Raw genomic sequence first — 27890 nt, 5'->3', positions numbered from 1 at the left:
ACTTTTTGGCAGTCGTCGACGACCTTGTACAGTGTATCCATACAGTCCCAGTATCATTTCAAAAAGTCATAAGTTGGATACTGCACTCAGCAGGGGAATAAAAGGGCCACTTTTTTGAAACCCAGACGTCTTTTCCCATTGCGACACTGAAGTTTGAAATTTGGCTCGAAGGTGCCAGCAACCTTCCTCTGTAGTAGTGCAAAAGCGTGGCTCCCTGTGACGTCATACTCGGGCTCGGCGATGCTCCAAACAACACGTACAGAAATAAAAAAAAAGGCCGCGGCTCAGAAGCTGAGGTCAGGTGTAAAGTTGGTTAAAGATGTCACTGTGATAGCAGTTTCACCATAATTCTACCTAACGCCACCGTGGACACGTCACACCAGGGAAAAGGTCGTTGCAGCCTCCCTATCCGCACCTCACACCATCATTTGACGCCTCTGCAGCGGATGTCAGAACCGCGACCCCCAGCGTTAAAATTTGATGCATGCACACTGGATAGGTGTTCACAGCGAACTAAAAACGACAAAGACATTCGCTGCGCCACGTTGGAGCACACTCTGCTGCCCAAAGAGCCGTATTCATTCACACTTGCGTTACCGATAATGAGGTACCCACATATGGCTTACGAATCCTCTTCCCAGCGCCGGCCGCTGTGGCCGAGCCGTTCTAGGCGCTTCAGTCCGGAACCGCGCAACTGCTACGGTCGCAGGTTCGAATCCTGCCACAGGTATGCAAGTGTGTGTTGTCCTTAGGTTAGTTAGGTTTAAGTAGTTCTAAGTTCTAGGGGACTGGTAACCTCAGATATTAAGTTGTAACGCCGGAAATGCATATCCTCCTATTTCCATCTATTTACTATAATTTTTTTCTCTTATTTTGTTACCTGAAGATATGACATTTCTGTGTCTTTATATATTGTAATTGTTTTACTATATATATATATATATATATATATATATATATATATATATATATATATATATATATATATATATGCCGATGTACAGGCTTATTACAAATGATTGAAGCGAGTTCACAGCTCTACGATAACTTTGTTATTTGAGATATTTTCACAATGCTTTGCACACACATACAAAAACTCAAAAAGTTTTTTTAGGCATTCACAAATGTTCGATATGTGCCCCTTTAGTGATTCGGCAGACATCAAGCCGATAATCAAGTTCCTCCCACACTCGGCGCAGCATGCCCCCATCAATGAGTTCGAAAGCATCGTTGATGCGAGCTCGCAGTTCTGGCACGTTTCTTGGAAGAGGGGGTTTAAACACTGAATCTTTCACATAACCCCACAGAAAGAAATCGCATGGGGTTAAGTCGGGAGTGCGTGGAGGCCGTGACATGAATTGCTGATCATGATCTCCACCAAGACCGATCCATCGGTTTTCCAATCTCCTGTTTAAGAAATTTCGAACATCATGATGGAAGTGCGGTGGGGCACCATCCTGTTGAAAGATGAAGTCGACGCTGTCGGTCTCCAGTTGTGGCATGAGCCAATTTTCCAGCATGTCCAGATACACGTGTCCTGTAACGTTTTTTTCGCAAAAGAAAAAGGGGCTGTAAACTTTAAACCGTGAGATTGTACAAAACACGTTAACTTTCGGTGAATTGCGAATTTGCTGCACGAATGCGTGAGGATTCTCTACCGCCCAGATTCGCACATTGTGTCTGTTCACTTCACCATTAAGAAAAAATGTTCCTTCATCACTGAAAACAAGTTTCGCACTGAACGCATCCTCTTCCATGAGCTGTTGCAACCGCGCCGAAAATTCAAAGCGTTTGACTTTGTCATCGGGTGTCAGGGCTTGTAGCAATTGTAAACGGTAAGGCTTCTGCTTTAGCCTTTTCCGTAATATTTTCCAAACTGTCGGCTGTGATTCGTTTAGCTCCCTGCTTGCTTTATTCGTCGACTTCCGCGGGCTCCGCGTGAAACTTGCCCGCACGCGTTCAACCGTTTCTTCGCTCACTGCAGGCCGACCCGTTGATTTCCCCTTACAGAGGCATCCAGAAGCTTTAAACTGCGCATACCATCGCCGAATGGAGTTAGCCATTGGTGGATCTTTGTTGAACTTCGTCCTGAAGTGTCGTTGCACTGTTATGACTGACTGATGTGAGTGCATTTCAAGCACGACAAACGCTTTCTCGGCTCCTGTCGCCATTTTGTCTCACTGCGCTCTCGAGCGCTCTGGCAGCAGAAACCTGAAGTGCGGCTTCGGTCGAACAAAACTTTATGAGTTTTTCTACGTATCTGTAGTGTGTCGTGACCATATGTCAATGAATGGAGCTACAGTGAATTTATGAAATCGCTTCAATCATTTGTAATAGCCCTGTATAATTGGTTTGTTTTGTAAATATTATTTGTATTTTTGCGCTGAGTCTGGCCTAGGGAAAACTATGCTATCGAACGATTACATCGATAGGTCGTGTGGAGGACCAAAGTGTTTAGGATCTTTGGTAGTGTTAACTCTGCCGCATGGAGTGCGGGCAGAGGAGGGTCTGGCTGGAGTAGGGCGGTGGAGCAGGTGTGTTGTGTGACGCTCCCGCCAGTTGCCGCGCTTTCGGGGTTTGGCAGCATGTAATTGCGCTCGACTTGCTATGATAGTTTCTGACACGGTGTCGCGGACGGGAAGCATTAGCTGGCGCACCTCAAGAGCCCGTTTCGCCTGGGGACAGTGTCAAGAAGAAGGCGCGCCTACATCCAGCTTCTGCAACAGCGAAGGCCGACGATGAGTGACTGTCGCCACCTCCTCGATCGACGGCTTCAAACCTTCAATCAACCAACAAGGAAGACTGGAAGCACGTAAAGTTTTAGAACTGTATGGCAGACCTCAGCTTTTCAAACTGTTCAAATCACAAAATTACAGCAACGTAGCATGAACCTTTGTTGCTCATTGTCCCAATTTGATTACCAAGCAGGGTCCCTTCCTTTTCCAGAATGAACCCAAGTGTCGTTGAAATTCAAACGCCAGCATCATTCGATTTCACTGCTTTAATTTCAAAGTTTAGTTGAGGTATTCATAGCTGGCTATAATATTTAGATTACACAAGCACAAATTAAGAGTGCGAGTTTTGTTACCATATTTTAGCTTACCTGTGACTGCAGCTCAGCTTGGTACGAACTAAATTTTACTATTGTTAATTGTTCAGAATCATTTAATTCAAGTTGAAAGTTAGATCTCTTATTTCTAAATTGCGTAGATTCATGTAGTTTTTGAAATGATTGCTGAGGTAGCCCAAGACTAACCTTATTTTATTGAATTTCGTAGTGCTTCAGAAACAAAGTTCACTATTAATTTCAGTCACTAAATTAACTCTCAATTGTCCAGTATTATTAATTCTTTTGCTAAATTAAGTCAGAGTGTAGCGAAATTTATTACTTCTGACAAACATTCAGTTTTCACACAACACGTGTCAACCTTCAGTTGACACGCCTTTAGTGCTAATTATATGTGCATTAATCTTTCGTTTTCAGTTATTAAAGTAGTTGTCCATAGGACTGGCGACCGTAATTTTCCCCAAATCTCAAATATCTAATTAACACCAATTAATTGTTAACGTAACGACCGCACATTTACTTTGTTTATTAATTTTACCCTTTTGTCAAAATTAATTTCCACCAATTTCATTTGCATTTTTCCTTCCATTTAGATGTAACCCTTTCCTCCCTCTTTACCGACAGATTAACTTCGGTGACGATGGCTTTTCCCAAATTTCCATTAGGTACAGGCGATTTAATTTTTTACTGTCATTAAGGTCGATAAGTGAGGGGGAGGTTACAAAGTCACATAGTACTTAGAGATTCTTCGCAGTATGCAAACGGGAAAAATTTTCCGTAGTTTCTCAGCGTCGTTTCGAATGATCTTCCATCCTGTCTTGTTATTTAGTTGGTACCCCTCACTTCCTGTTACTGTGGGTCGGCGATTCTGGGCTCATAACCTGTGAATCTTTTTTAGGAAAATCCTCAGTTGCTATTAATTTCGTAGGTCATTAGGAAGCCCTTGTGTACGGAGCTTCGAGTTGATGCGTGTATCCATGTTGATGGAGGGCGTATCAAATATTTCATACTGTGCTGGTACATCCTTTTCCTGTGTGTTTCTCGTGATTGTCGAAGAGTTGTAGAAACTGAGCTCCAACACGGAAATGGAGTGTTTCGAGACCCATTTTCGTACAACGCGTTTTCTTCCTCTGCGTGTGAGGGATGTTTGCTGGAAGTTTAGCGATACCTTTACGTTACACCCTGTGTATTCCATGCATTCCCTTCAAAGAGTTTGAGAACTTGTAGTGTGGGCCAAGACGATTAAATTTAGCACAGGAACTCACGTCCAGAAACGTAGTTTTCTAGCCACACGGAAAATATGACACCACAGCTTCAAATCATCCACATTTTCGGAGCTACTGACTAGAGTATTTCGTGTGTCATGCACCGATCACATAATGTCCCATACCGAGCTATGGACTTGGGTCAAAACATGTGGTTCCAGCTCGATGGAGCACACATCATATTTCACATGCGAGATGATCTGGGCTGCGTGGGATTAGCCGTGCGGTCTAAGGCGCTGCAGTCATGGACTGTGATGCTGGTCCCGGTGGAGGTTCGAGTCCTCCCTCGGGCATGAGTGTGTGTGCTTGTCCTTAGTATAATTTAGGTTAAGTAGTGTGTAAGCTTAGGGACTGATGACCTTAGTAGTTAAGTCCCATAAGATTTCACACACGTTTGAACATTTTTTTGATGATCTGGACCAGCGATTTGGGCGACTGCGGACAGGTCGTGCTAGCCCGATCTCTTGGCCTTAACGTTCTCCCGACTTGAACTCGCGAGACTGCTACCTGCGATGTCACATGAAATCCTCGATTTACGAGTCCCTCGCAGCAACCGAGGAAGACCTGCTGGCACGGGTTACGCCTGCGGCGCATGCTGGAGGACCCTGGCAGTGGAATCTTCTCACGAAATTTCAATCAGTAACTTTCTCCTCCGAGTGCGAAAATAGTTTGTTGACACCGATCTACATAGGGAGAAACGATCATCATAATAAAATTAGGGAGGTCGGAGCGCGCATGGATACATATAGGTGTCCGTTTCTTCCGCATGCTGTTCGAGATTGGAATGAGAGATAATTATTGTGAAGGTGGTTCGATGAACGCTTTGCCAGGCACTTAAATGTGATCTGCAGAGTATCCATGTAGATGTAGATACTGCATCTCCATTGACTCGTCGCTGCTTGTAAATGGTGCCAGGCGACAAACAGCAGGAGACAGAGAGAAACGTGTGTTGTATTGTGCATGTAGCGGGAAAAGGGTTCGTTTCCGGGCATGATTTCCTATGCTAAACTTGACCATTTTGGTCCCCAGTAAAAGTTCACAAAGTCTGTAAAGGGAATTTAGTTACATGCTGTAAACTTAAATGATATTCATTCATTGCATTCTGTCCAAATTGTTAATGCGTCTTGTTTTTTGACAGGTTGAACTAAAAATATGTTCTTCTTAAAAATTTCTTGTAACGTTTCGAACTGGGCAGCGCTTCAGCAGCTGTGCATGCAAGAGCTTCAATGGAAATAACAGCCAAACAGTTGCAGAATACTGGTTTATTATACCTTTGCAATGGTTCCGACAGTTTTAAAACTGTCCTCTTCGGAAGATATTGTACGTAGAATCACATATTATCATCATCCACTGTGGGAGTCGTTGAATCTGTCTAGTATATCTGCGTATCATCCACTTAATCACTTTCATTTTATCCATATTTTTCAGCTTCAAACGTGACTGTACTCAATACACTCGAAGTATGAATTAAAAAAAAAAAAAAAAAGCCTTCAGTCACATCTTTCCGTGTTTTATTCAGTGCACGATGCATTTCGGTCCATCTTCAGGTGTAATTCGTCTTAATACATGCTTTATTTGTTCTCTCGGATGAGATGAAATGCATATTCCTGTCACGAAAATGTTTGATGTTCGGTTACGAATTTCATAAGTCAGATCCGGAAAATATGTGCCAAATAGTGGAAAAGATGAATAGTGTATACTTACCAAATAATCCAAGAAAAGCGTTTTTAACGTTTTAGTAACAGCATAATTGTTTTCTCCATCGTTTTCAAGCATATCACTTCATCCAAGAGGCACATTCGCAAACACATGTTTGTAAATACTTCACACATGTTTTTGTACATGCTGTGGTGAAAGACGAATTTTTCATAGTGCTAAAGATACAATTATTGAACAATTGACATACGCAGGAAACATTGACACATGCAGGAAATCATTTTGGAACAGATCTTTGAAATTACTGAAATAGCTGTGGCTTGTGAAATCTGTTTATTCATTTAACATCGATTCTGGTTTTTTGATTTTGTGGGGGCATATCTCCAGTTGTTGTAACAGATTTAGGGTCTTACCACTGGCTTCATTATGTAATACTACCAAATTGTTTTCTAGATTTTTGATGACATGCTTCGTTTCCAACATATGTTGTGCAATGTCTGATTTTTCAAAGTGGCTGAGCATGAAAGCATGTACATGTTCTTGAAAACAGGGAGAAACTTCAAAAACCTAACAATAAACCTTTTCGTGACAGCAATATGCATTTCATCTCATCCAAGAGAACAAATAAAGCATGTATTAAGACGAATTACACCTGAAGATGGACCCACAGGGTCAGAAATGCATCTAAATCTACATATACATTTATACTCCGCAAGTCACCCAACGGTGTGTGGCGGAGGGCACTTTATGTGCCACTGTCATTACCTCCCTTTCCAGTTCCAGTCGTGTATGGGCCGCGGGAAGAACGACTGCCGGAAAGCCTCGGTGCGTGCTCGAATCTCTCTAATTTTACATTCGTGATCTCCTCGGGAGGTATAAGTAGGGGGAAGAAATATATTCGATACCTCATCCAGAAATGCACCCTCTCGAAACCTGGCGAGCAAGCTACACCGCGATGCAGAGCGCCTCTCTTGCAGAGTCTGCCACTTGAGTTTGCTAAACATCTCCGTAACGCTATCACACTTACCAGATAACCCTGTGACGAAACGCGCCCCTCTTCTTTGGATCTTCTCTGTGCTCCATCAACGCAACCTGGTACGGATCCCACACTGATGAGCAATACTCAAGTATAGGTCGAACGAGTGTTTTGTAAGCCACCTCCTTTGTTGATGGACTACATTTTCTAAGCACTCTCCCAATGAATCTCAACCTGGTACCCGCCTTACCAACAATTAATTTTATATGATCATTCCACTTCAAATCGTTCCGCACGCATACTCCCAGATATTTCACAGAAGTAACTGCTACCAGTGTTTGTTCCGCTATCATATAATCATACAATAAAGGATTCTTCTTCCTATGTATTCGCAAAACGTTACATTTGTCTATGTTAAGGGTCAGTTGCCACTCCCTGCACCAAGTGCCTATCCGCTGTGGATCTTCCTGCATTTCGCTTCATCGTGTACTGAATAAGACACGACAAATTGTGACTGAAGGCGTTTTTTAAATTCATACCTCGAGTGCACATAATCACCATTTTAAATACGTGATTTAAAGGTAGTAGGTCTGTAATGTAGAACTTTGTCTTAAAAAGCACTTCGCAACTGGCTAGTTGTTATTTCCAATCCGTTGAAAATATCTGTAACATTCACTTCAATTTTTTTTTGTTTTTTTTTGTTTTTTGTAACGACTGGCGAGAATTTGCTTTCGGAAGACACTCCATAATGCTCTAGATTGAAAATAGAAACTGGTAGTGCTGTAGGCATATGAGACGACTCTTGAACCGTCCAGTCTCGTGCCGACCACTGCACCAGCCCACAGTAGCACGCTGCCCTTCGCTTCCCTGCAGCGGCGGCTGTTCTGCCTCCTAGCGTTACTCACCCGGGTTGTCGGCGAGCAGGCGCAGGCGCACGTAGCCACCGGCGGGCACGGCCACCGTGTCCTTGGAGGGGGGCGCGCCGTTGCGAGGCAGCCACTGCTCTGCAGCCGGCGGGGGCCCGACGCCCTCCTCCAGCACCCAGGCGCGCAGCCCGTGCACGTGGAACGGGTGGCTCAGGCCACCCATCACCGGCGCTGCAACACGCGTCAGCCCCTTGAAGCACTAGTGGTACATTCTCGATTTGAGAAATTAGCAGTTTACGAGGATTGTTGTTCCAAACTCGACAGTATTTTTATTACTTTTTAATCATTTACGTCATTACAGTTTCTTTTATTACGCAAATTAACAATTTCGATAAATTTTATTTAGTCATAGACCTGAAAGAAGGGCCCACATGAAGTACTACACCACCCATGACACCGAAAGGTTACAAGCTTCCTACTTTCCTCCTTTCATTCATATGTTAAGTTTCATCTGCCACATCTCATGACTAGCGATAGACACTACACCTAAGGATCAACCTGCTAGAAGTCTCCTGACGTTATTTAATGCTGGGGAATGTACACTAGTGTCCAAAATCAGAGCAACAAACGGAAATTTTTCAAGGTTTTGCCACAAAACAGTAGAAACAGGTGATAGTAAAGTACAGTATGAGTCCAATTCCTAGCCCGTGCGTTGTGCCTGGTGAACGACCACTTGTCATTCGGCTGCGGTCTGCCTCCGTAGCCGAGTGGTTAGCGCGGCGAAATGCCGTGTGTGGGGACCTGGTTCAATTCCCGGCTGGGTCGGAGATTTTCTCCGCTCCAGGACTGGGTGTTGTGTTGTTTTAATCTTCACATCATCGTCATTGACTCGCAAGTCGCCGAAGTTATGTTAACTTAAAAAAACTTACATAAGGCAGCCGGCCTACCCGACGACAGGCCGTAGCCACAGGACTTTTTTTTTATCCGGCGGTGGGTCCTCATGGTGAATTATGTGAACAGTCTGCTATCGACGCCACAATCAGCGGCATTTGATACTGTCGCTCGCCCTCCAATGGACCAACTATTTAGAAATACGCCAGGAGCAACGAAGTTATTCGGCATTCACGTGCAGCAGGACTTAGTGGTACTTGATGCTTGATCGCGGTTGGAGCCGTTCACTGCCCCGACTAGTACGGAGACTCAGGATTAATTTAGGTCACTCAATGTGCCAGAAGATTTTTACCTTTGCTTATAAATCAATGTTTTACAGGATTTTATCCGAGCACTGTGACTGTGTGGTCTAAACAGGATAATTCCGTCGGATGTGCTGTGCTATTTCCAGACAGTGTCGTCAAGATTCTCTTACCTGGTACACGTACAGTGTATGACGCTGAAATAAATGCGATGCTGAGGGCACTGGAGAAGATCCTGTGCCTACCTGCTACCAAATTCCTCATCTGTAAGTGCTCTTAGGCTACCTACCACATGTATCCAGGCGAAAAGTATCTTCAGAGGATTATAACACCGCATTTCCACTTGCACAGGCAGGGAAAGAGTGTGTCATTCTACTGGATATCATGGCGCAAGGGCATTCAGGGTAATGAAGCAGCAGATGTGGCAGCCAAGGATGCCTGTTTGATATTACCAATTTATAAATGTGCTGCTCCTGTACGTGCAGTTACCTCGTTGTTTAGACTCAACATTGTGCGTCTGTGGGACACGGACTGGTTAGGGTTGGAGAAGAACAGGGCGAGGCCGAAGAAACCAACGACACGACCGTGGCGTTCCTTGTTACGGCCACTGCGACGGCAGCAAGTACTACTAATGCGCCTCTGGACAGGACACTGTCCTCTGACGCATGGGTTTCTCCTTCTGCAGGAAGATCCATCGGTATGCAGTGCTTTTAAGTGAATGCGTTTTGTAAGTATCCATGAGGGCTGCATTTTTCAGTGAACCTGCCCTCTGTTTTAGGTGGTGATGAATCAAATGTGACTCATGTTTTAAAATTCTGTGTGATGTCTGGTCTTCTCAGGTGGAAGGTTTTAATGTGTTTCTAGTCTCTTTGCTTCATCATTTATTTTTCAGTTGATGGTGTAAGCACAGTTCCTTGTTCTGTTATTTTAGATGTGTGGTTACAGTGCATGTATTTTACTCACACACTGCCGTGAGCCATCCGTATTTTGCTGCTTTGTGTGACAATGTGAGTGAGAGAGTCTCAGGAATGCTGCGTGTTCAATTTTTTAATTTACGTTTTGTTGCATGCTTCTCACAACTGATATCCACACTTGTACTCTTTTAGGTGAGTATTAGCTCGCTGTTGAACGCCTTATGCATACCATTCATCAAATAGGATTGATAGAGGAAATAGAAAAGATCCAAAGAAGAGAAGCACATTTCGTCACAGGTTCATATAACGACTGGAAAAGCGTCACAGAGATACTAATCCACCTGCAGTAGCAGACGCTATGGCAGAGGCGTTGTCCATGAAGGTATAGTTTACTATTAGAATTACGACAAAGAGGTCAGCCAGCACTTTGTTTCCTCCTACTGTATACGTCGCCATGGGTCACTGAAAGTAAAATTGGAGACATTCCCGCTCACGAGGACGCTTCACAGTCGTCCTGAAAGCGCACGCTAGTGTCGCAACAGGAAAGCAGTGTACTGTAACTTATGCTGCTTTACCTATACGGGTACATCTTTATTTTTGTTCTATTTTTACCCATTCATTCGCGTAGGTAGTTTAGGGCAAAGATTAAAACGCGGTATGCCTGCAGCAACATTAATTTTCGTTTGTTTCTCAAAACTCCTATTGAGTGTTTCGTCGATCTGGTACTGTCTGTCTTTTCCCGTCCATAATAGAGAGAGGACGCGGATTTCTGTTTAGTTCACTAATAATGTGAATTACATTAATTCTTTTACTAGTTACTTATTTCAGCTCATCTGCGTGTCTCCTTTACCGTTACCTGTAATAGTTCGAACAAGTAATAAATTTAAGCAAAACAAGCTGGACGCCGCAACATTGTCTTCGAAGAAAAAGAGGAGGTAAATAACTTCAAGGCGAGAAGAATTATCAGCTACGAGGGCTATTCGGAAAGTAAGGTCCGATCGTTGGCGAAATGGAAAACAGTGTAAAAATGAAAAATGCTTTCTTTGCAGCAGGGAGCTACGCCTCAAGTTTCTAATGCCCTCGTCAACTGCCTGCTGGTCTGCAGCTGGTTGCCTGTGCCAAAATGTTGTCATCGTAACCAAAGGTTTATGCGATCAGGGGTGAGAGTCAGGAGGAGCCAATTACGAACTGTATTGTGGGTGATCAAAGATTTCTCATCCAAAATGCTGCAGGAGGATCCTAATTGCCCCTGTAAAGTGCGGTCGAGAATTGTCAAGGAGAAGGAAACGCATGTCAGTTGTGTTATGTCGACTGCATGTCATCAGGGAAATCTCTCAGCGGGCTCTCATACTTGTTGGGAGACTATTGTTCTAGACGTTGGGCAGCCCACTCACTGTGCACTTGGATGCGAAAAGAGTGAATAGCTCTCGTAATAATCTAATATTATATGTTACAGAGTTTTAGTGTATACGAAAAATGGACAGTATGCTGTCTCTAGTGTGGGTCGGTGTGCGTAAATTACCTGAGACACACGCTCCTGAGCGAACTCCATTATTGTTCCATGGAACTACAGGCAACTCCAGAGGGCAGAAATTGCTGAGGAAAACTAATAATGTAATAAATAAGTAATGTAGAACGTTTGGGGTATGAGCTACTCTGAGATGAACAGATTGGCACAGGACAAGGAAAAATGCCTGGCTTTTTCAACGCAGCCAGAAAAAAATATGATCCAAAGAATCAGAATGGTGTTTGAAATGGTCACTGCTGCTAATGTCAGCAGATACGTGAACTTGTTACTTAAATTAATGAGGTATTGCATTGCGTCTGGCACATTTAAACGACAAGATAGAGCTCTATCATCTACGATGGTATAAAAGTGTGTGCAGTGTGCTGTCGCCAGTAGACGTGGACATGGTAGGGCATGCATGGGGAGAGAGGTAGTGGTGGGGGCTGCAGGCAGGCGCTGTAGGGGAAATGCTGAGTGCTGGAGGGGAAGTGTCGTTCTAAACTCGACCTTACCCTCACTTTTAATGTAAATATTCAGCGAGCCCCCTTCACGCCCACACTTGCATAGTGACCATTCAGAAAGATGTGATACCTCTGCTTTGGTTAGTATCTAAAAGGAATTCCACCAAAAATTCACAGAAGTGTCACAAGTGGCGAATTTTCTCTCATTTCCGTTTTGCACGGGCTCAACTCACTAACATGTTGTACGGACACAACTGCGACAGATTGCTGAAAAAATGGTTTATTAAGTGAGGATCTGGGTAGAAGTAACGTCAGCATCTTATGAAAAAGCACATCCTCGGTACGAAATAAAAATGTAGTGATTTCACTTAATTTGTTCCAAAACACATAGCATTTCTCGTTTCACCGTCTATCGATGGCGCTTAAAAACTACATTATTTCATTGAAAAAGTCTGCAGTTAGTAGAATAACACGGTAGGTAATGACGTTTTAAGTAACCACACGGCAAAATACTCTCCCTTTTTATGTGCTATCTTTTGCCGAAATCTCATTTCGATATCTGAAACTGATTATGAAGTATGAGGACTGTTGTGGGTATTTCACACTGGCCTTACTGCTGGCGCGGCTCGATCGCAAATGAGTGCGCTACGTCAGATCAGTTTTCGCGATTGGTAGCAGACAGAGACCTCCGACCAAGTCGAAAGAAAAATTCAACGTGTTAGCTAAATTTCATACACAGCAACATATTATGTAACATGCCCCAAGCGAGAAATCATAGCGACTCCTATTTTTCATTGAAAATTGTTAAGAATTTCGCGAATTGTCGTACTTCCACGCAAATATTACAATAGCTATGACCATTAACGAAATAATGGACACATCATATTGAACTTGACATATAAAGCTACAAGTAAAGCAAAGACGAAACTTTTTTATTCAATAATTTCTGTGAAATCGTTTGAGAAAGATTGCAGGGTGTGAGCCTTGAATTTGTCTTCGCCGAACGGCCGAAAGGTGGCAAACACTTGTCGGTGTCCCCTGCCAGGCAAACGAATGATCCCGCCCGGCGCTGTGGACGAAAACTGGACACTACGCAAGCTATAAATGTAATGTTGCAAGAATCACGGAGTGCAGTAGGGAGGCAGTAAAAACAAAGGAACTCACACTGGTCGATGAGCAGCAGGTCGACGGTGGCGCCGAGCGGCAGGCGGAGGACGTGTGTGCACTCTGCGAAGCTGCGGCCCTCGCCCACCCCAGAGCAGAGGGCGCCCCGGGGCAGGTCGTCCAGCTGGGTGAGCAACGGGCTGGCCGGCGTCACGAACGACACGTTGTTCATGGTGCCCGCCACCAGCACAGGCAGCGGCGGCTCTGCGGGCAGGCAGGCAGGCAAACACCTCAGCACAGTGCTGCCGCCCAACGGGCTAACCTCCGTAAACATTTACAGCCACATTACGGACTCTCTCGTCCGGAACAGCAGTCACTTCGTTCAAAGAACACCCTTCTAATTCTTTGCCCCACAATTCTTTACTCCGTTCATTAACACATCCATATACAACATATATACACTTCACGTACAAACAACATCTTAATTTTTAGCTGAGACAACTTTCTCAATGAAGGGCGACATCCTAGAAGCAATCACTACTTCAGCGCAAGCGTTTTTGGGAGGTTTTCCCTGATTCTAAGACAAACGCTGGAACTGGTAATCCCCTCCCATCTATTTCCAATTTGAATACCTCACCTGCCCCACCATCAGCTTGTCTGATAACTGGCTGAATAAAACTGCAGCTCTTTAATGGCACAGGTCTCAAACCCCTTGGAGTGGACAATGAAAGGATTTAAAAAAAAAAGACTTTTCTTCCTCTTGACATCGGCTTTGCACCCATCCAAAGTCTTTGTATCCCGAATCCCCAGTTTTCCTACGAGCCATCCTCCCACATCATTACTATATGACAAAATAAGTTGGTTAGTTGCTTGATTTTTGGGGGGGGGGGGGGGCGGCACCAAACAACGAGGTCATCAGTCCCATCAGATTAAGGAAGGATGGGGGAAGGAGGTTGGCCATGCCCTTTCAAAGGAACCATACTGGCATTTACCTGAAGCGGTTTAGGGAAATCACAGAAAACCTAAAACAGAATGGCCATACGTGGGTTTGAACAGTCTTCCTCAAAATGCGAGTCCAGTATGATAACCACTGCACCATCTCCCTTGGTACAAAAAAAAGTGAAGCACCCAGAAGACATTACTGAATGTCAATGTGACTTAACTAATTTCATACACATTCAGACCATCGGCGGGTAAGTGAATAGTTAGAGTAGCATTTTTCTGTGAAAGGTAAATCGGGCACCAGACTGTATTAACATTGTTCATGTTCTACTGGGACAGGTAGAGTACTTAATGGATGAGAAAAGCGTCAGACGTTGGTGATCACTGTCGACAACGCGGATATATTGTGTACTAGATTCAGACAACTTTATCAGCACTGACAGAGCTCGAAAGGGGCTTCAGTTGAACCTGTATTTCGCTGATTGTTCGAATCATGTAATATCCAGAGTTGTGGGGTATTCAGATGCGGCAGCCGCTCGACTGGATGGGAACATAAGGACAGGTATACTTGTCGTCAAGGTTCCAGTCGAACACGTCTGACCTCCACAAGCGAATATCGCCATATCATGCACCAAACACGTTATAACTCCTTCACATCCGCGTATACCACCCGAGAACAAGTAATGGACTTCGCGCAACATTTTGTGTCATCTTACATTATTGGTCAAAAAGTGGCACTATCCAGACTAACGAATTACCACTGCCACTAACATCACATTACATAAGGCATTTACAGTAGTGTGGTGACCGGGTACCATAGACTGTTGTGTTCAGTGATGAATGACCGTTCTTCACTATCACCGAGAACGAGAATGGCAGTGAGCACGGTATAAGCCCCATCTTTCCAATGCTTTCGAGAGGCGCATTGACGTTACTCCCGGCGTCACGGTGTGGGGAGCCATCAGGTGTGACTTCAGGTCGCAGATGGTAGTCACTGAGGTCACTCTAATAGCCCAACGGTGCGTAACGGACATCCAGCGTTCTCATGTGTTATTTCTCATATTTCTCAAGTCACATTACCACAGCGCCATTTTTGAACAGGACAACGCCCATCCACACACAGCTCGGGTCTCTATGAACTATCTGTGCGATACTGAGGTACTCTCATGGTCATCAAGATCCCCTATCTGGCCCATCTAGAACTTGTCTAGGACCACCTTAGATGTCAACTCCGCCCAAAGTCAGAATCCTAGATAATGAGGATCAGTTATAATAGTTGTTGGCCAGTTGCCATAGAAGATGATACGGTTCATGTATCTAGGCCTGAGTCATGAAATTTCACTCTGTTTCCTCCTCCTCTTCTGGGTGATTCACTTTTTTCTCATGCACTATACCTATCCCAAAACCCAACCCAACTCAATCAGGTAACTGCATAAACATTTTCACTGCCCCAAAGACCAATCCGTCTTCCCTCTCCCGATTACTTCTCCTAAATAAGGGTCCCTCCTGTCAGGCGGCTGTAGCTCTGTTTACCTTAACTTTCTGGCAACACTAGACTCACATTCGGGAGGACAACGGTTCAACCCCGTGCCCAGCCATCCTGATGTAGGGTTTCCGTGATTTTCCTAAATCGCTTCAGGCAAATGCTGGTATGGTTCCTTTTAAAGGGCACGGTCGATTTCCTTCCCCATCCTTCCCTAATCCGATGGGACCAATGACCTCAGTGTTTGGTCCCCTCCCCCAAACCAACCATACAACCAGTTTTCTGGCAACTCTTGTTTTTTAATATCATGCGTTTTCCTGTGTCTTACTTGAAAGATCAGAGTATTGTTCTGCTGCCAGCAGACCTTCGCCCTTCTGCGACGAAAGAAATGAGGTAAGAATAAAAAAAAGAAGTAAAACAAGCACTGGTCACTTTGGAACACTGTAAATGGTGCAGATATTGCACCAGGCCTCAAATGAATTTTCACCACTGATCTAAGACACGGCAATGAAGTGGTGTGTATGTGGCAGTTGGATGTATGCAATCAGCACAGTAAAATGGGTCGATACAGGAACATGTCAGAATGGCACAAATGAGCACATGATCACACTGTGCATGAAGATGCCTAATTTACTGGTGTATCAATGTGGTCTGACCTATATGTCTACAAGAAATAGTGCATCACACAGGCTACGTAACGTGGCAGATGAAACACTGTTCGTAAAGCAATCCTAACCTACAGGTACCAGACACGAATGTCATATCTAGTCAATCATAATCGGTTTCAAACCCGACAGGACTGTCTGTTGTCGGTGAATGCATGTGCATCTCAATCAGTTTTAATGGAAACACTGCAAAGGGAATTCCATGTATCGACGTATGGAGTGGTATAGCTCACAGAAGACTGGCAGCAGCAAACTGACAGTAACAGTATAGTGTCTGGCTGGGAGCACGAACTGCGGTACGAAGAGCCACTATTTTGCCTCTCTTTAAATGACGTAAGGTGTCGAGGGCACTGACAGTCCAATAAGGCGTTCATCGCACAGTGTGTGGATATTGTAACGTAGACCGGAAATGGTTCTTTGAAATTTTGTAATATTTGTCGTTCCAAGACATGGGTCTACCCATTCATAAACGACGATGTTTACTACCCGCCTGTGCAGCCGAAGTCACTAACGCACACCTGTGTGGTGGTGCTTGACACAGAGGTAAGGTGACTCGAATCTTGGTGAGGGATGAAATTTTCAGTGTCAGTGTTTGGCTGGAAGGGGGAAGTGAATTGGTGTCGTAAAATTCCAGAGCACCACCTGGATTTAATTCTAAACTGCTCCTCAGTATCGCATGAAGTGAGGGTAGGTGTCACTGTTGATAGTGATGCGTCTGTTGGATGGAGGCATTAAACTCGTTAGCCCCCTTAGTGCCATACGAGAGCAGTGGGTACCAGGTTTCACCCTCACCCTTCCCAGATTATCATCATCGTTTACTACATATGCACCCATAACACTCGCCTACACTCATGAAATACACTTATGACGCAGCTCTCACATGACCGCAAGGAAAGAGGTCACTGTATCCTGAGGAAGGCCATCCTTTCCGACAGGTGGCTGAACGTACTCTATGGGATATTCCAGCCAATAATGCCATATGACTTTTAAGCTTAGTTTAATTATGTTTATTTCAACATTCTCGCCAATCACGTGTTCTCGTTTCTGCACATCTTCATGATGAATATGCTGTGTATATGTCCATCTTCCAAGATGGTAAGGGCTGTATTGACAAGGCCTCATGCATACGTTTCTGGTCTAATCGACACTCAGGCATCCTTTCGCATTTGTACTTGCCCTCTTTATCATCTCCGTTTAATGCCTTAGAAAACTGTTTGGAACAGTGGGTAGCACACAGGAATCAACATCTCCGAATTGTCGTAGCTCTATTGGATCTAATGATCAACGAGTGGATTCATTTGGATGTGGCACACCTGAAGAAACTTTGATCTCTCTTCCTGGCCGATGTGGCACCATTATGAAGATCAGAGGCAGTGTTCACATTATTAAAGTGTTGTCTCTTGGGGGTGAGTAATTGTTGGTATCGTGTGGCTACCAAAACTAATTACTGAATTCTTACAAATTTTAAGCTCTTTACCCCACTCGTCTCATTGTCAACAAAATCAGAGCGCAGATCTGCACCTAAATTTTACTTCTGCCCTCTCATCGCAATATAAACTCCGTTCACTTAGGTAAAACGTGGCATATAGTGATTTGCACCCCACAGGTGTCACAGACTGCAGGGTCCTCTTGCCAGGATATGAAGCAAAGCATTAGCAAACAATACCCAATTCAGAGGTGGGTCAAGAGCATTTCATCCCGCTGGACCGACTGACATGAGGAACACCACGGCCAGATAGACAGCTTCACTGGCTGAAACTTATTATCCCTCAGTGCCAGCTACTACTCCTGCCACAGTCACATAGGAATGACCGGTTGTGTCACGTCATGTTCCCTGCAGGCCTCTTGGTCTGTTTGTTCATTTCCCCAAATTCCCACATGCCCTGGTGCCCAACAGAATGACACATTCTTCGCTTGCTGTTCAGGAAGGAGCACATTGTCCAGAATTGTTTGTATCATTTTCTAGGTGGGTACATACGTTACAACGCTTTTTGGGCACTAAGGAAATCAGAGCAGAGAAGAAACATTTTGCTCTGAAGACACCTGATCTGCGCCAGTGCCTTCGGCATCACATGAAGCTCTGAGGTAAGTACAGTGTACCCACTGAGAAGACGAATCCTGAACGCATATCGATAGACACTACTGAACACCCAAGCGAATCTCCTTGCTTTGAACGATGAGTGTACAGCACTTTACAACCGTGATGCCTGTCTAACACGTTATAAAACATAGATTGAAAGGTAAAATCAGGATTACAATCTTCTTTAAAATTTGTGAAATATAAAGTAATTTAGGAGCCAAGGTGTCTGCTGCAAGATCAGTGTAAAACTTTACAGTCATCCACATCTGTCCCTAAAAGGCACTCCTCCACACATATCTCACAGGACTTCATTGCTTGCTGTCGCTGGTGGACAGTCAATAGTATGGTATGCAGGCATCTATGAGATGGTTAGTACCTTACAGGCCTGTCGCAACACAATGAGTCAACGCCTGCTGTTCAACAGCAGCTCACCAGCGTCAGTGCAGAGGCTCAGCATGGGGTTGGCTCTAAAGGCCGCTTCTATTTAATTAACAGGATCTTGGAGACCCCTACAATGCACAGCCACAAACTAGCCAAGATCGCAGAAAGACTCTGTAAAACTGGGGCAAACTGGTTCGATCTGCTCCCCATGCATTATGTGTAACACATTTTAAAATGTTTAGGGCTTTGAGGGGTCCCGTTTTCAGGTCACTAAGGTGTGGCATTTGAAATCAAACGAGAAACCTCACAGTCTCTTTAAAATTAAGAACAGTGTCTTTCATCCTCAACTCAGAAAAGTTAAAAGCATGACGTGAACAGTTAAAAAGAATTCACACACAGACTTCTAGGTTGAGAAATTAAAATCTCTCTTCTACACCCATTACTCCAACAGTCTAATGCTCAGCTCCAACTGAGGAGTTGTTGCAATGGTGGAGGAGTAACAAAAGACAGGGAAGTCGCCCACAAACAAACAACGCTGGACAGGACTTTTAACTGTTGATGTTATACTATAAATAGCTGTGGCAAAGACAGTCACAACTTAAAACATTTGCTGTGAATTAGCAACTTCACACCACGTTTGAAATCCCAGCTGCATCTGCGACTGAGAACGTGTGTTACTGCGAGCTGGAGAGCACTGCGGCACAGCTGTGTGCACTCAGAGCTGATTGGCGGGGCCCACGAGAAATACGGGCCCCGCAACGAACTTGTGACGTCATACTAATCGTCTTGTGCGCTATGCTTAGTGTACGCTTGGATTGATGCAGGGCACATTGCAAATCAATATGTCAGTGAAAAGGTACCCGCTAAAGGTTTTAACTTTCTCTTGTGGTATCGACAGCATACATTTAAATGCACACTTAAGAATTATTGAACTCGTCCGAAATAGCTACTCTCTTCCTGCCACAGATGATTGTTGGCACTCATAGAACCTGCAGTGTCACCTGCTGTCACGTGTGCGCCGTGGCCTCACTCTCTCGTAGACCTAGGTGTACGGGAGTAAGATGTATGGAACTAAAGTGGTTACTTCGATTGGAAGCCAGAGCTGGGCTGCCGTGGGCAGTGGCCGACAAGTCTTCGGTGTAGCACTGGGACCGTGCATGATGGCCATGCTTGTTTGAGCACCAGTGTGGCTGTCTCAGGAAGTGCTGGAATCAGCACCATTCTATATGGATGAAGGATGGATGGGCACTGTCCCCTTCATAGTGAGGGACCCTTTTTTGGAACGGCAGAGATGGGATCGGCCAGCGAAAGTGAAAACAGCCAACAAGTGGGAGCTCGAGAGCAGCCACCTGGAGATGGAGCTCGAAGTGTACCAGAATAGCAAGGCGTTTGAGATAAAGGACTTACTGTCAACACCATGCAACATTACAGCTGGAGCAGGGACAGTTTTGGCCTTTGTGCGTCCAGACGACACGGTGCAGCTGGGAGTGTGGAAGTGCTAGCTCAAGTGTGGATTTTGTTACGACAAGTGGAAGACAGTCTGCTTTAGTGAGTTGCGCCCTACTGCTGTGCAGACCTGGAGCCTGTGCTGCTTAACATAAGTAACCAAAGGTCTACGTTGGTACAACACGGCAAGGATGGTGTTAGGAAGGGAATTTATAGAGCAGTGCTGTACCTGATTGGTTGTATTTTAGGTGTAAGTTCACCTGTTATTGATGTAGCGTCATGGTCAGTACATTTGGTTTATGCGTTACTCTAGGATGAGATGGTGTCTACCTGCTTGTGTTGCCTGTGTGGTGTTTAAGGTGTCAGCCTCGATTGGGCGTATTTTACATACAGGTTCTGGAACAAGATCCTTGGTTGGCTGCCCCTTGTATGCTGTTGTTGATGTGTGTGTTTTGTTATGTAAGGTGGCTATAATTTCGCACCTTACAAGCACTCAAGCGTGATTTACAACCGGAATTAGGTATCATTTGATAGGTTGTACATAGTATATATGAATATTTAAAGAAGACTGACCTTGTCACGTCCACCTTGTAAATAGTTGTTAACGCTTATTGCGTGAAAGGTAATGGAGTGTCTTTATTATCAAAACGGCATAATGAATGATTGCCTATACTAGTCGACGTTGCAACGCCAGTGGAGATGAAATGGCAGGCAGAACTCAAGCCCTGGGGGGGAAAAGCCCGCACAGTCGTGTTGGTCCTGCTTAACACAGGAAGGAGCCCAAGACGGACGGTCGGGGCACCTGAGCGCTGAAGCACAATACGGCGGTGTTGTAGTGGGGCCGGAAGGATAACCGGATAATACTTTGGAAACTCTGAAAGTCTTGGCCGCAGCAGAGAGGAACGAGGAAGCATTACCCTTGGAGATCACGAAGGCTGGGTTATTTCTGAAGATTTTTACTCTGAGAAGTGTACCATTGTATGAGTATAGGTATTTCAGCAGGAGGAAAAGGCAGTTTTATTTATTAAAAATGTTTAGGTATTTCCTCGCCAACTTTCCGCGCTGGACGACAGAAGACTAAAATATGGTTGGTCGGCGTTCGGAAGAATCTGTAGAGAGGGAGAATATTCCGTGGTTTCGAGTATATGATTCGCCCTCTGCTTTTACGAGGAAGGGGAGCCGAGTTTTACTGGGAAGCCAGCGATGGAGAGAAAGGCTCTTCCATTTAGAGGGCCCGTGTTTTGATGGTCGCTCAGTATCAGCTTTTCTTGGTACAGACGGACTTGCTGTCTTTGCTCTGAGGAGATTTTACAGTTAGAACGGTTAGGCACTGTACTGTTGCGAACTTATACGATTCTGGACTTCGCCTCCGGGCTGGAAGTCGTCGTTGAGTACGCAGTGTTCAGTGACTGGGAGCACTTCTTCTGCGTATACTCAAGTTGAGACGTTATCTGAACTCCGTCCTTGTGGCTGGGAGTTCGTGTTTCTCGTCTGCAGAACACAGAGAGGAGAAGACAGTATTAGATTATACTAGTCAGAGGACCGTCTTCTGCCGTCCTAGTGTTTGAATGTTTTTTTATATTTTGTGGCTGGAGTTCTTCCGTCGTCGCAGACGTGAACGCGAACCATCACTCCGACGCACCGTATATATTGCTAACTGCTTCGGCTTATTAGTGCTACAAAGCTAAAGAGCTGTGATCACGTAAATTTTATTTCCTCTGAGGTTGCACACCATTGTAGATCATCTTTGAAAGATGTGTCTTCTGGTGTTTGGTACGTAGATGATGTCAGTCATGTCGCGTTATTTATATTAGATTAGATCGCGTAGCTATAAAAGGGGGCGTATTTGGGTAATTGATCCATTATATTAGTTAGAAAATTCATTTGTATCGCTTTATGGCGATTGGAGTTGATATATAAACATTTTTAATTATAAAGGGGTTTTAACCTACAATAAATGTATAAGCAGAAACAGCATTTATCATTTTTAGTTACTAATTCCCTTCATCATTCATTTAGTTTATGTTGTAATTCATACGTTAAAGAGCAAGTAGGAGGAAATAATATCACCATTAAGAGGTCCTAAGATCTGCTTCAGGGGGTAGTCAGACAGGGCCGAATCTTGATTATTGCGTTCAGTATTTTCCGTACCGCACATTCATTTTTACACCCGCCTGGAGTAGCATCTTGGAGTTATTTGACATGATACTTATGTGTCCTTCATAGTAAAATTTTGATCTCATGGGTCGAAATATTGATATTTGAGGCTGTGTGTTGGGTTAAGGCTCTCTGATTTTGTATGTTTGTTTGTACCCCTTTTGTAAAGCTTACTATTCCTGTGGGGCAAGAGTTTCGTAGAGTATTATTTTATTATACTAGGTGTCAAGGTCATATGGTAACCTGAGTGTTAGTTCCTGGTTTGTGCGGTCATTTTTATATTTACGTACTGTCAGTATATTCAGATGTGACAAGAACATGTGTTTCGACGTGTCTATATATCTTTGCTTTAAGAGAGGCTGTTTTCGCCTATCGAAACTAACAATGAAATGCTGTGACGGCAACGAATAAATAACAGATGCTGGTTGTTGATGTGACGACATGGCTGGTGTGCTGGCTTTCATGTGTGAGGACATGCATAAAACATTTAAATTAATACGTGCATCGTATCGATGCGAACTGTAGGCAGACAGTAATTTCTACTGAGTAAACTGTGAACTGTGCACAGTGCTTTATGCATGGCGTGCAGTGGACGCAAATTGGCGCGTCACTGGTGAAATACTGCGTGTGCACGACATTGCATTTGAATATTTCCAAGACTGTGCTTTGATGTGAATAACGCTTAAACTGTGTCGTGTTAATCGTTGAACTGAAACTGTTTCATGAGCGTTACAGAATAGGATACTGTGTAATAAAATATACCCTGTAAATACGTCAGTGCCGCGTATATCAAATTGTGCACACTCTGGAACTGGAGTCCTACGAATCCAGCTCACGACGACATCTGCAACAGATGTATAACGGATCTGGAGCTATTACTTTCAATGCAGAATTCTCAAATACCACCGTCTCACATCATCATCGGTATACTATATCGAAGTCCTACAGTGAGGTGTGATAAAGTCGAAGCGGAGATTTTTGAAAAAAAAAAAACTGTACTATATTAAACCACTCTGCCAACCGCAGAAGTAATGTAGTACCTTTTTTCTCGTAATATTGTAATTTGTCTATCTACGACATCATTGTCACTGCAACAGTACCAGATAGAACTGTAGTGTTTAGTGTTTACTCCACATCTTTCACTACGTTTTTTTGTAAAATGTTAGTCGCACACGCTCCCACTCATTCAATGCACGTGAAATTCGTTGAAATCTGACATTTTCTGTTTTCTACTCCATAGTATACTTTGCACTTTCCTGAACATTTTGGTATATAATACATTAAAATCAGACAATTGCGAGACCTTCAAATAATATTTGGAATGTTGACATGTGAATGTCAATTTTCGCAGCTACGCATATACTGCCACAGTTGAACAGTCATATCTTGGGAACTACACAGTCTAAAAGGCTGTAAATTGCTTTGTTTCGTGCCTACTGATACGTCTCAGAAGTTGCCATTACGAATAAACAAATCAGTCCTTTGTTTCTGATACTAGTTTTCGTTGCAAGTAGTGTGATTATCGGCAATTTTTGCAGTAAGCTAACTTCTATTGCTTTTTATACGTAAATAAAATGACTAAGTATAAAAGTAACTTCAAGAAACGCAAATTTGCGGGTAACAGATACGTGAGACCTGCAGTTTCTTTCACTGAATATCAACCGATGAAAAGCCATGTCAAGCTTTATGTCCACCTTCTATGAAAGAGAAGTTAGGGGTAGATTTGGACGGAACACAGCTAAAGAACTGCAGGAACTGAATGAGTCTCCTGTACGTGAAGCAGAGTTAGCTGCTCAGCAAATGAGAAAAGAAGAAAGAAAGAAAAGGAGGAGGCAAGCACTGGGCTATTGTGACACTGTAGAAGACACAAACTATGAGCCAGTGCAATTCTAGTGCGTAAAAGACGCAGAAATGAAAGTCCGTACAAGAATCTGTTATAAAAAATGTTTTAAACCTCAGTATCTCTGAACTACATTTTTTGCAATAAATGACCCGTTTCCTAAAAAAGTACTGATGATAGAGACATGAAATTTTCACAGGATGCCAAGTGTGGGGTTCAACACATATGGAACTAGAATAATTAAAATATCCTGAGTTGTTTTGTTTTTATGTTCGTTTATTTACAAAATTCTGTCAAAAATTTGAGTGTTTGAAAAGAAAAGAAAACATGCCCCACAATACAATTTTAGTAATAATTCTAGTTCAGTGTATATAGAAAGGTGCATTCAATAATTATGGAAAATTGTAAGTTGGTGTCTTAAAAAGTTTCCAAGGTAATGGGTCACAAAATTCGATAATTTAAGATTGGTGGCATAGGTCATATTTCGCACACTCTGGTTTTTCACGTAATAAATAAACAGGTTTCTGAAGTGAGGAGATTTGCAAACCGTTATTATACGGTCCGCAGGAACCTGGTATAAATCTGCTTTGCTCTGATTGGCAGGGAACCGCAGCCCGCGTGGTAGTCGCACTTGACACCTGGTGTACACGCGTTTGGGGATGGTTTGCTTACAACATTAAGCCAATTGCTTGGCTTTAGCGTGACAGCATACAGGGTTAAACAGAATACCACCAACGAACTACCCGAGGTTGCTCAGAGATACCTTCTGAGTATTTTGAATTGAGGGACCCGCTGTCTCCGGGCAAGAATGAAATTATGATTTATTCGGTTTGTTACAGCAATCACCCCTTTTGCTGTGAAAATACCTTCACAACAGTGAAGAAGCCTGTAGTATGCTATGCGGAAAACTACACACACTACACACAACACACAGTTATGCAACAATCATCAGACGGAAGACTGTACTGTGGTGTGGTTGCCGCCACTGTGGGAACAGCTTAGCATGGCGTCGTTGTACCGCTGTTCCCTTGCATGCTGTGAATTCATACACGACGCGCATGTCGGTCAACTCTTCATCAATGCCGGCCGCTGTGACCGAGCGGTTCCAGGCGCTTCAGTCCGGAACCGCGCTGCTACTACGGTCGCAGGTTCGAGTACTGCCTCGGGGATGGATGTGTGTGAATGTCCTTAGGTTAGTTAGGTTTAAGTAGTTCTAAGTTCTGGGGGACTGATGACCACAGTAGTTAAGTCCCATAGTGCTCAGAGCCATTTGAACCATTTGAATCTTCATCAGTAAACCTATCCATATAACCGTGTATCACTGTTTAACACTGCCCGAAGAACAAACTCAAGTCAGAACCGAGCAGTAGTGTATATAAGCTTGGAGGCGAAGAGTACTTTTGGCTACTACTGTTGTCATCATCATGAACGTGAGCGAACAGAAGCAAGACACACAGCGCATGCCGTAGACATTTGCACTGTTGTGCGCCATTTTCAGTACAAAGCTAACTGGGTCAAGAAACCAAACGAAAAGCAACAGCCGTGAAACGAGCCGCCTGGGATGGTGGGTCCGTTATACCAAAATACCAAAGGTATCCCCGAACAACTTCTGAAAAATTTGTCGGTTGACTTCTAGTGTATTTCGAGCGACTGAGTGCACTTCTGGGTCCATGAGTAACTATTATTCAGCCACATTGGCAATATATACTTGTGAAAACCATATTTAATGTCAAACATTGAAATTTATTCAATTTTAGGTTCAAATTGTTCAAATGGCTCTGAGCACTATGGGACTTAACTTCTGAGGTCATCAGTCCCCTGGAACTTAGAACTATTTCAACCTAACCAACCTAAGGACATCACACACATCCATGCCCGAGGCAGGATTCGAACCTACGACCGTAGCTGTCGCGCCGTTCCAGACTGTAGCGCTTAGAACCGCACGGCCACCCTGGCCGGCTATTCAGTTTTATTGGTCCTGATTTTTGCACGTATTGGTAAGCCTACAGCGGGAGTTACTGACGACATCTTAATTGATTTTGAGTTAAGCAACAAATTTAATTTTTTTCTTTTTAGTATGCCATACATGAATTAACCACTCTCGACTAACAGATGTAAGTTAGTTGAGACTAACACAGTGAGGTTAGGTCAGCTGCTGATTACACGGTCATTTACAATATTTAAACTTAGGCCGGCGATCCAGCTGTGTTATAACACATCCCCTGAAACCTCCCTTATGGAATAGTTCTGTGCGCCAGTTACCATACAGTAGTCACAATAAGTGTTGCTTATTGTTTCATTGTCAGTACTGGATATAACAGGAGAGAAAACGGATTTTGTTCTGTCAGGTACAGTTAAAAGAAAACAAAAATAAAGAAGATAAACAAATTTTCAGTTGATAAACACTAACAAAAAAGCAAAAACACAAACTCCAAAAGATTCCACGGCAAACACTACGGTTTCTTCTCACTGTCATCTTGCATAATATATTCTTCATTAACCAAATTAGCCCCCTTATTAAGTGCAGACACCTCTGAATGCTGTTTGGCAACTCCTTACCAAATTGTCCAGATAGCCATGTGGGATACAGCTGCATTCCTCCACAGCGGTCTCTATGATGTTCGCCGGCCGGGGTGGCCGAGCGGTTCTGGGCGCTACAGTCTGGAACCGCGAGACCGCTACGGTCGCAGGTTCGAATCCTGCCTCGGGCGTGGATGTGTGTGATGTCCTTAGGTTGGTTAGGTTTAAGTAGTTCTAAGTTCTAGGGGACTGATGACCTCAGAAGTTTAGTCCCATAGTGCTCAGAGATATTTTTTTCTATGATGTTCTGTGGTTTCTGATGGGACATGACGATCGTAAACCGCTCGTTACGGAATGGCCCATGCATTATCAATGCAGCTGAGGTCTGGAGAATACAGAGACTGCCCGTTCAATTCGAGTGATTCTATCCTCGAATAGACAGGTGTTCACAAGATTGTGACAATGGGCAGAGGGGGGGGGGGGGAATGCATTGTATGTTTACCAAATGCAGCCACAGTGCGTGCAAGGATGTCGACCCTATACTTCATAGCGGTCATTCTCCCATGGCCTGGCACAAGGGATGTCCTGCAGCCACACATGATTCCGCCCCAAAAAAAAAATGACTGAACTGTCTTGATAAGTGTGGCGGTCTACAATACAGTCGGCGCCTAGACGTTGTCCTCATTGTCTCGACACACGATTATCTGGCTGGAGACTGATACGGGTATCATCAGAAAAGAGCGTTGTGTCCCACTGCTGCCTAGTCCACAAAGATGTTTCGTTCTCATGCAAGCCCCTCTCCGGCTCTTGTGACATATATTACCCGCTCACGGAGCGTTTGCAGTGACCACTGCATTCCTGTGCCTGCTTGCAACTGTCACCGTAGACGTGTAGCATTATGCTCAGGGTTTCTGCTTGCTGTTATACGCATATACCTGGCCTACACACCTGTTGGTTTTCTTCTGTGGCTGCTTCTGTGACGATCCTGAACTGATTCTGTCATTAGAAACTTGTTCCAGATTCTAGAGACATCTACATCTACATTTATACTCCACAAGATACCCAACGGTGTGTGGCAGAGGGCATTTTACGCGCCACTGTCATTACCTCCCTTTCCTGTTCCAGTCGCGTATGGTTCGCGGGAAGAACGACTTTCTGAAAGCCTCCGTGCGATCCAGAAACACACCCTCTCGAAACCTGGACACCAAGCTACGCCACAATGCAGAGCGCCTGTCTTGCAGAGTCTGCCACTTGAGTTTGCTAAACATCTCCGTAACGCTACCACTGTTACCAAGTAACCCTGTGACAAAACGCGCCGCTCTTCTTTGGATCTTCTCTATCTCCTCCGTCAACCCGATCTGGTACGG

The 27890-nt window shown here is 44.1% G+C and overlaps 1 protein-coding gene across 1 annotated transcript in view; it reads right to left on the bottom strand.

Annotated features, from left to right (window-relative positions):
• LOC124789263 (L-ascorbate oxidase-like) overlaps positions 1 to 27890 on the bottom strand; it is a 181588-nt gene that overhangs the window by 31704 nt on the left and 121994 nt on the right. Inside the window, exons 9-10 of the mRNA XM_047256560.1 lie at positions 13070 to 13273; positions 7870 to 8061 (exon numbers count right to left, since the gene is read on the bottom strand). Coding sequence (XP_047112516.1) covers positions 7870 to 8061; positions 13070 to 13273 — 396 coding nt within the window. The remainder of the gene's footprint in view (positions 1 to 7869; positions 8062 to 13069; positions 13274 to 27890) is intronic.

This window comes from Schistocerca piceifrons, chromosome 3 (assembly GCF_021461385.2).
Source record: "Schistocerca piceifrons isolate TAMUIC-IGC-003096 chromosome 3, iqSchPice1.1, whole genome shotgun sequence".
In the NCBI taxonomy this organism is placed as follows: Eukaryota; Metazoa; Arthropoda; class Insecta; order Orthoptera; family Acrididae; genus Schistocerca; species Schistocerca piceifrons.
Note: the sequence above shows the minus strand (reverse complement) of the source record. Positions and strands in the feature narration are given on the sequence as shown.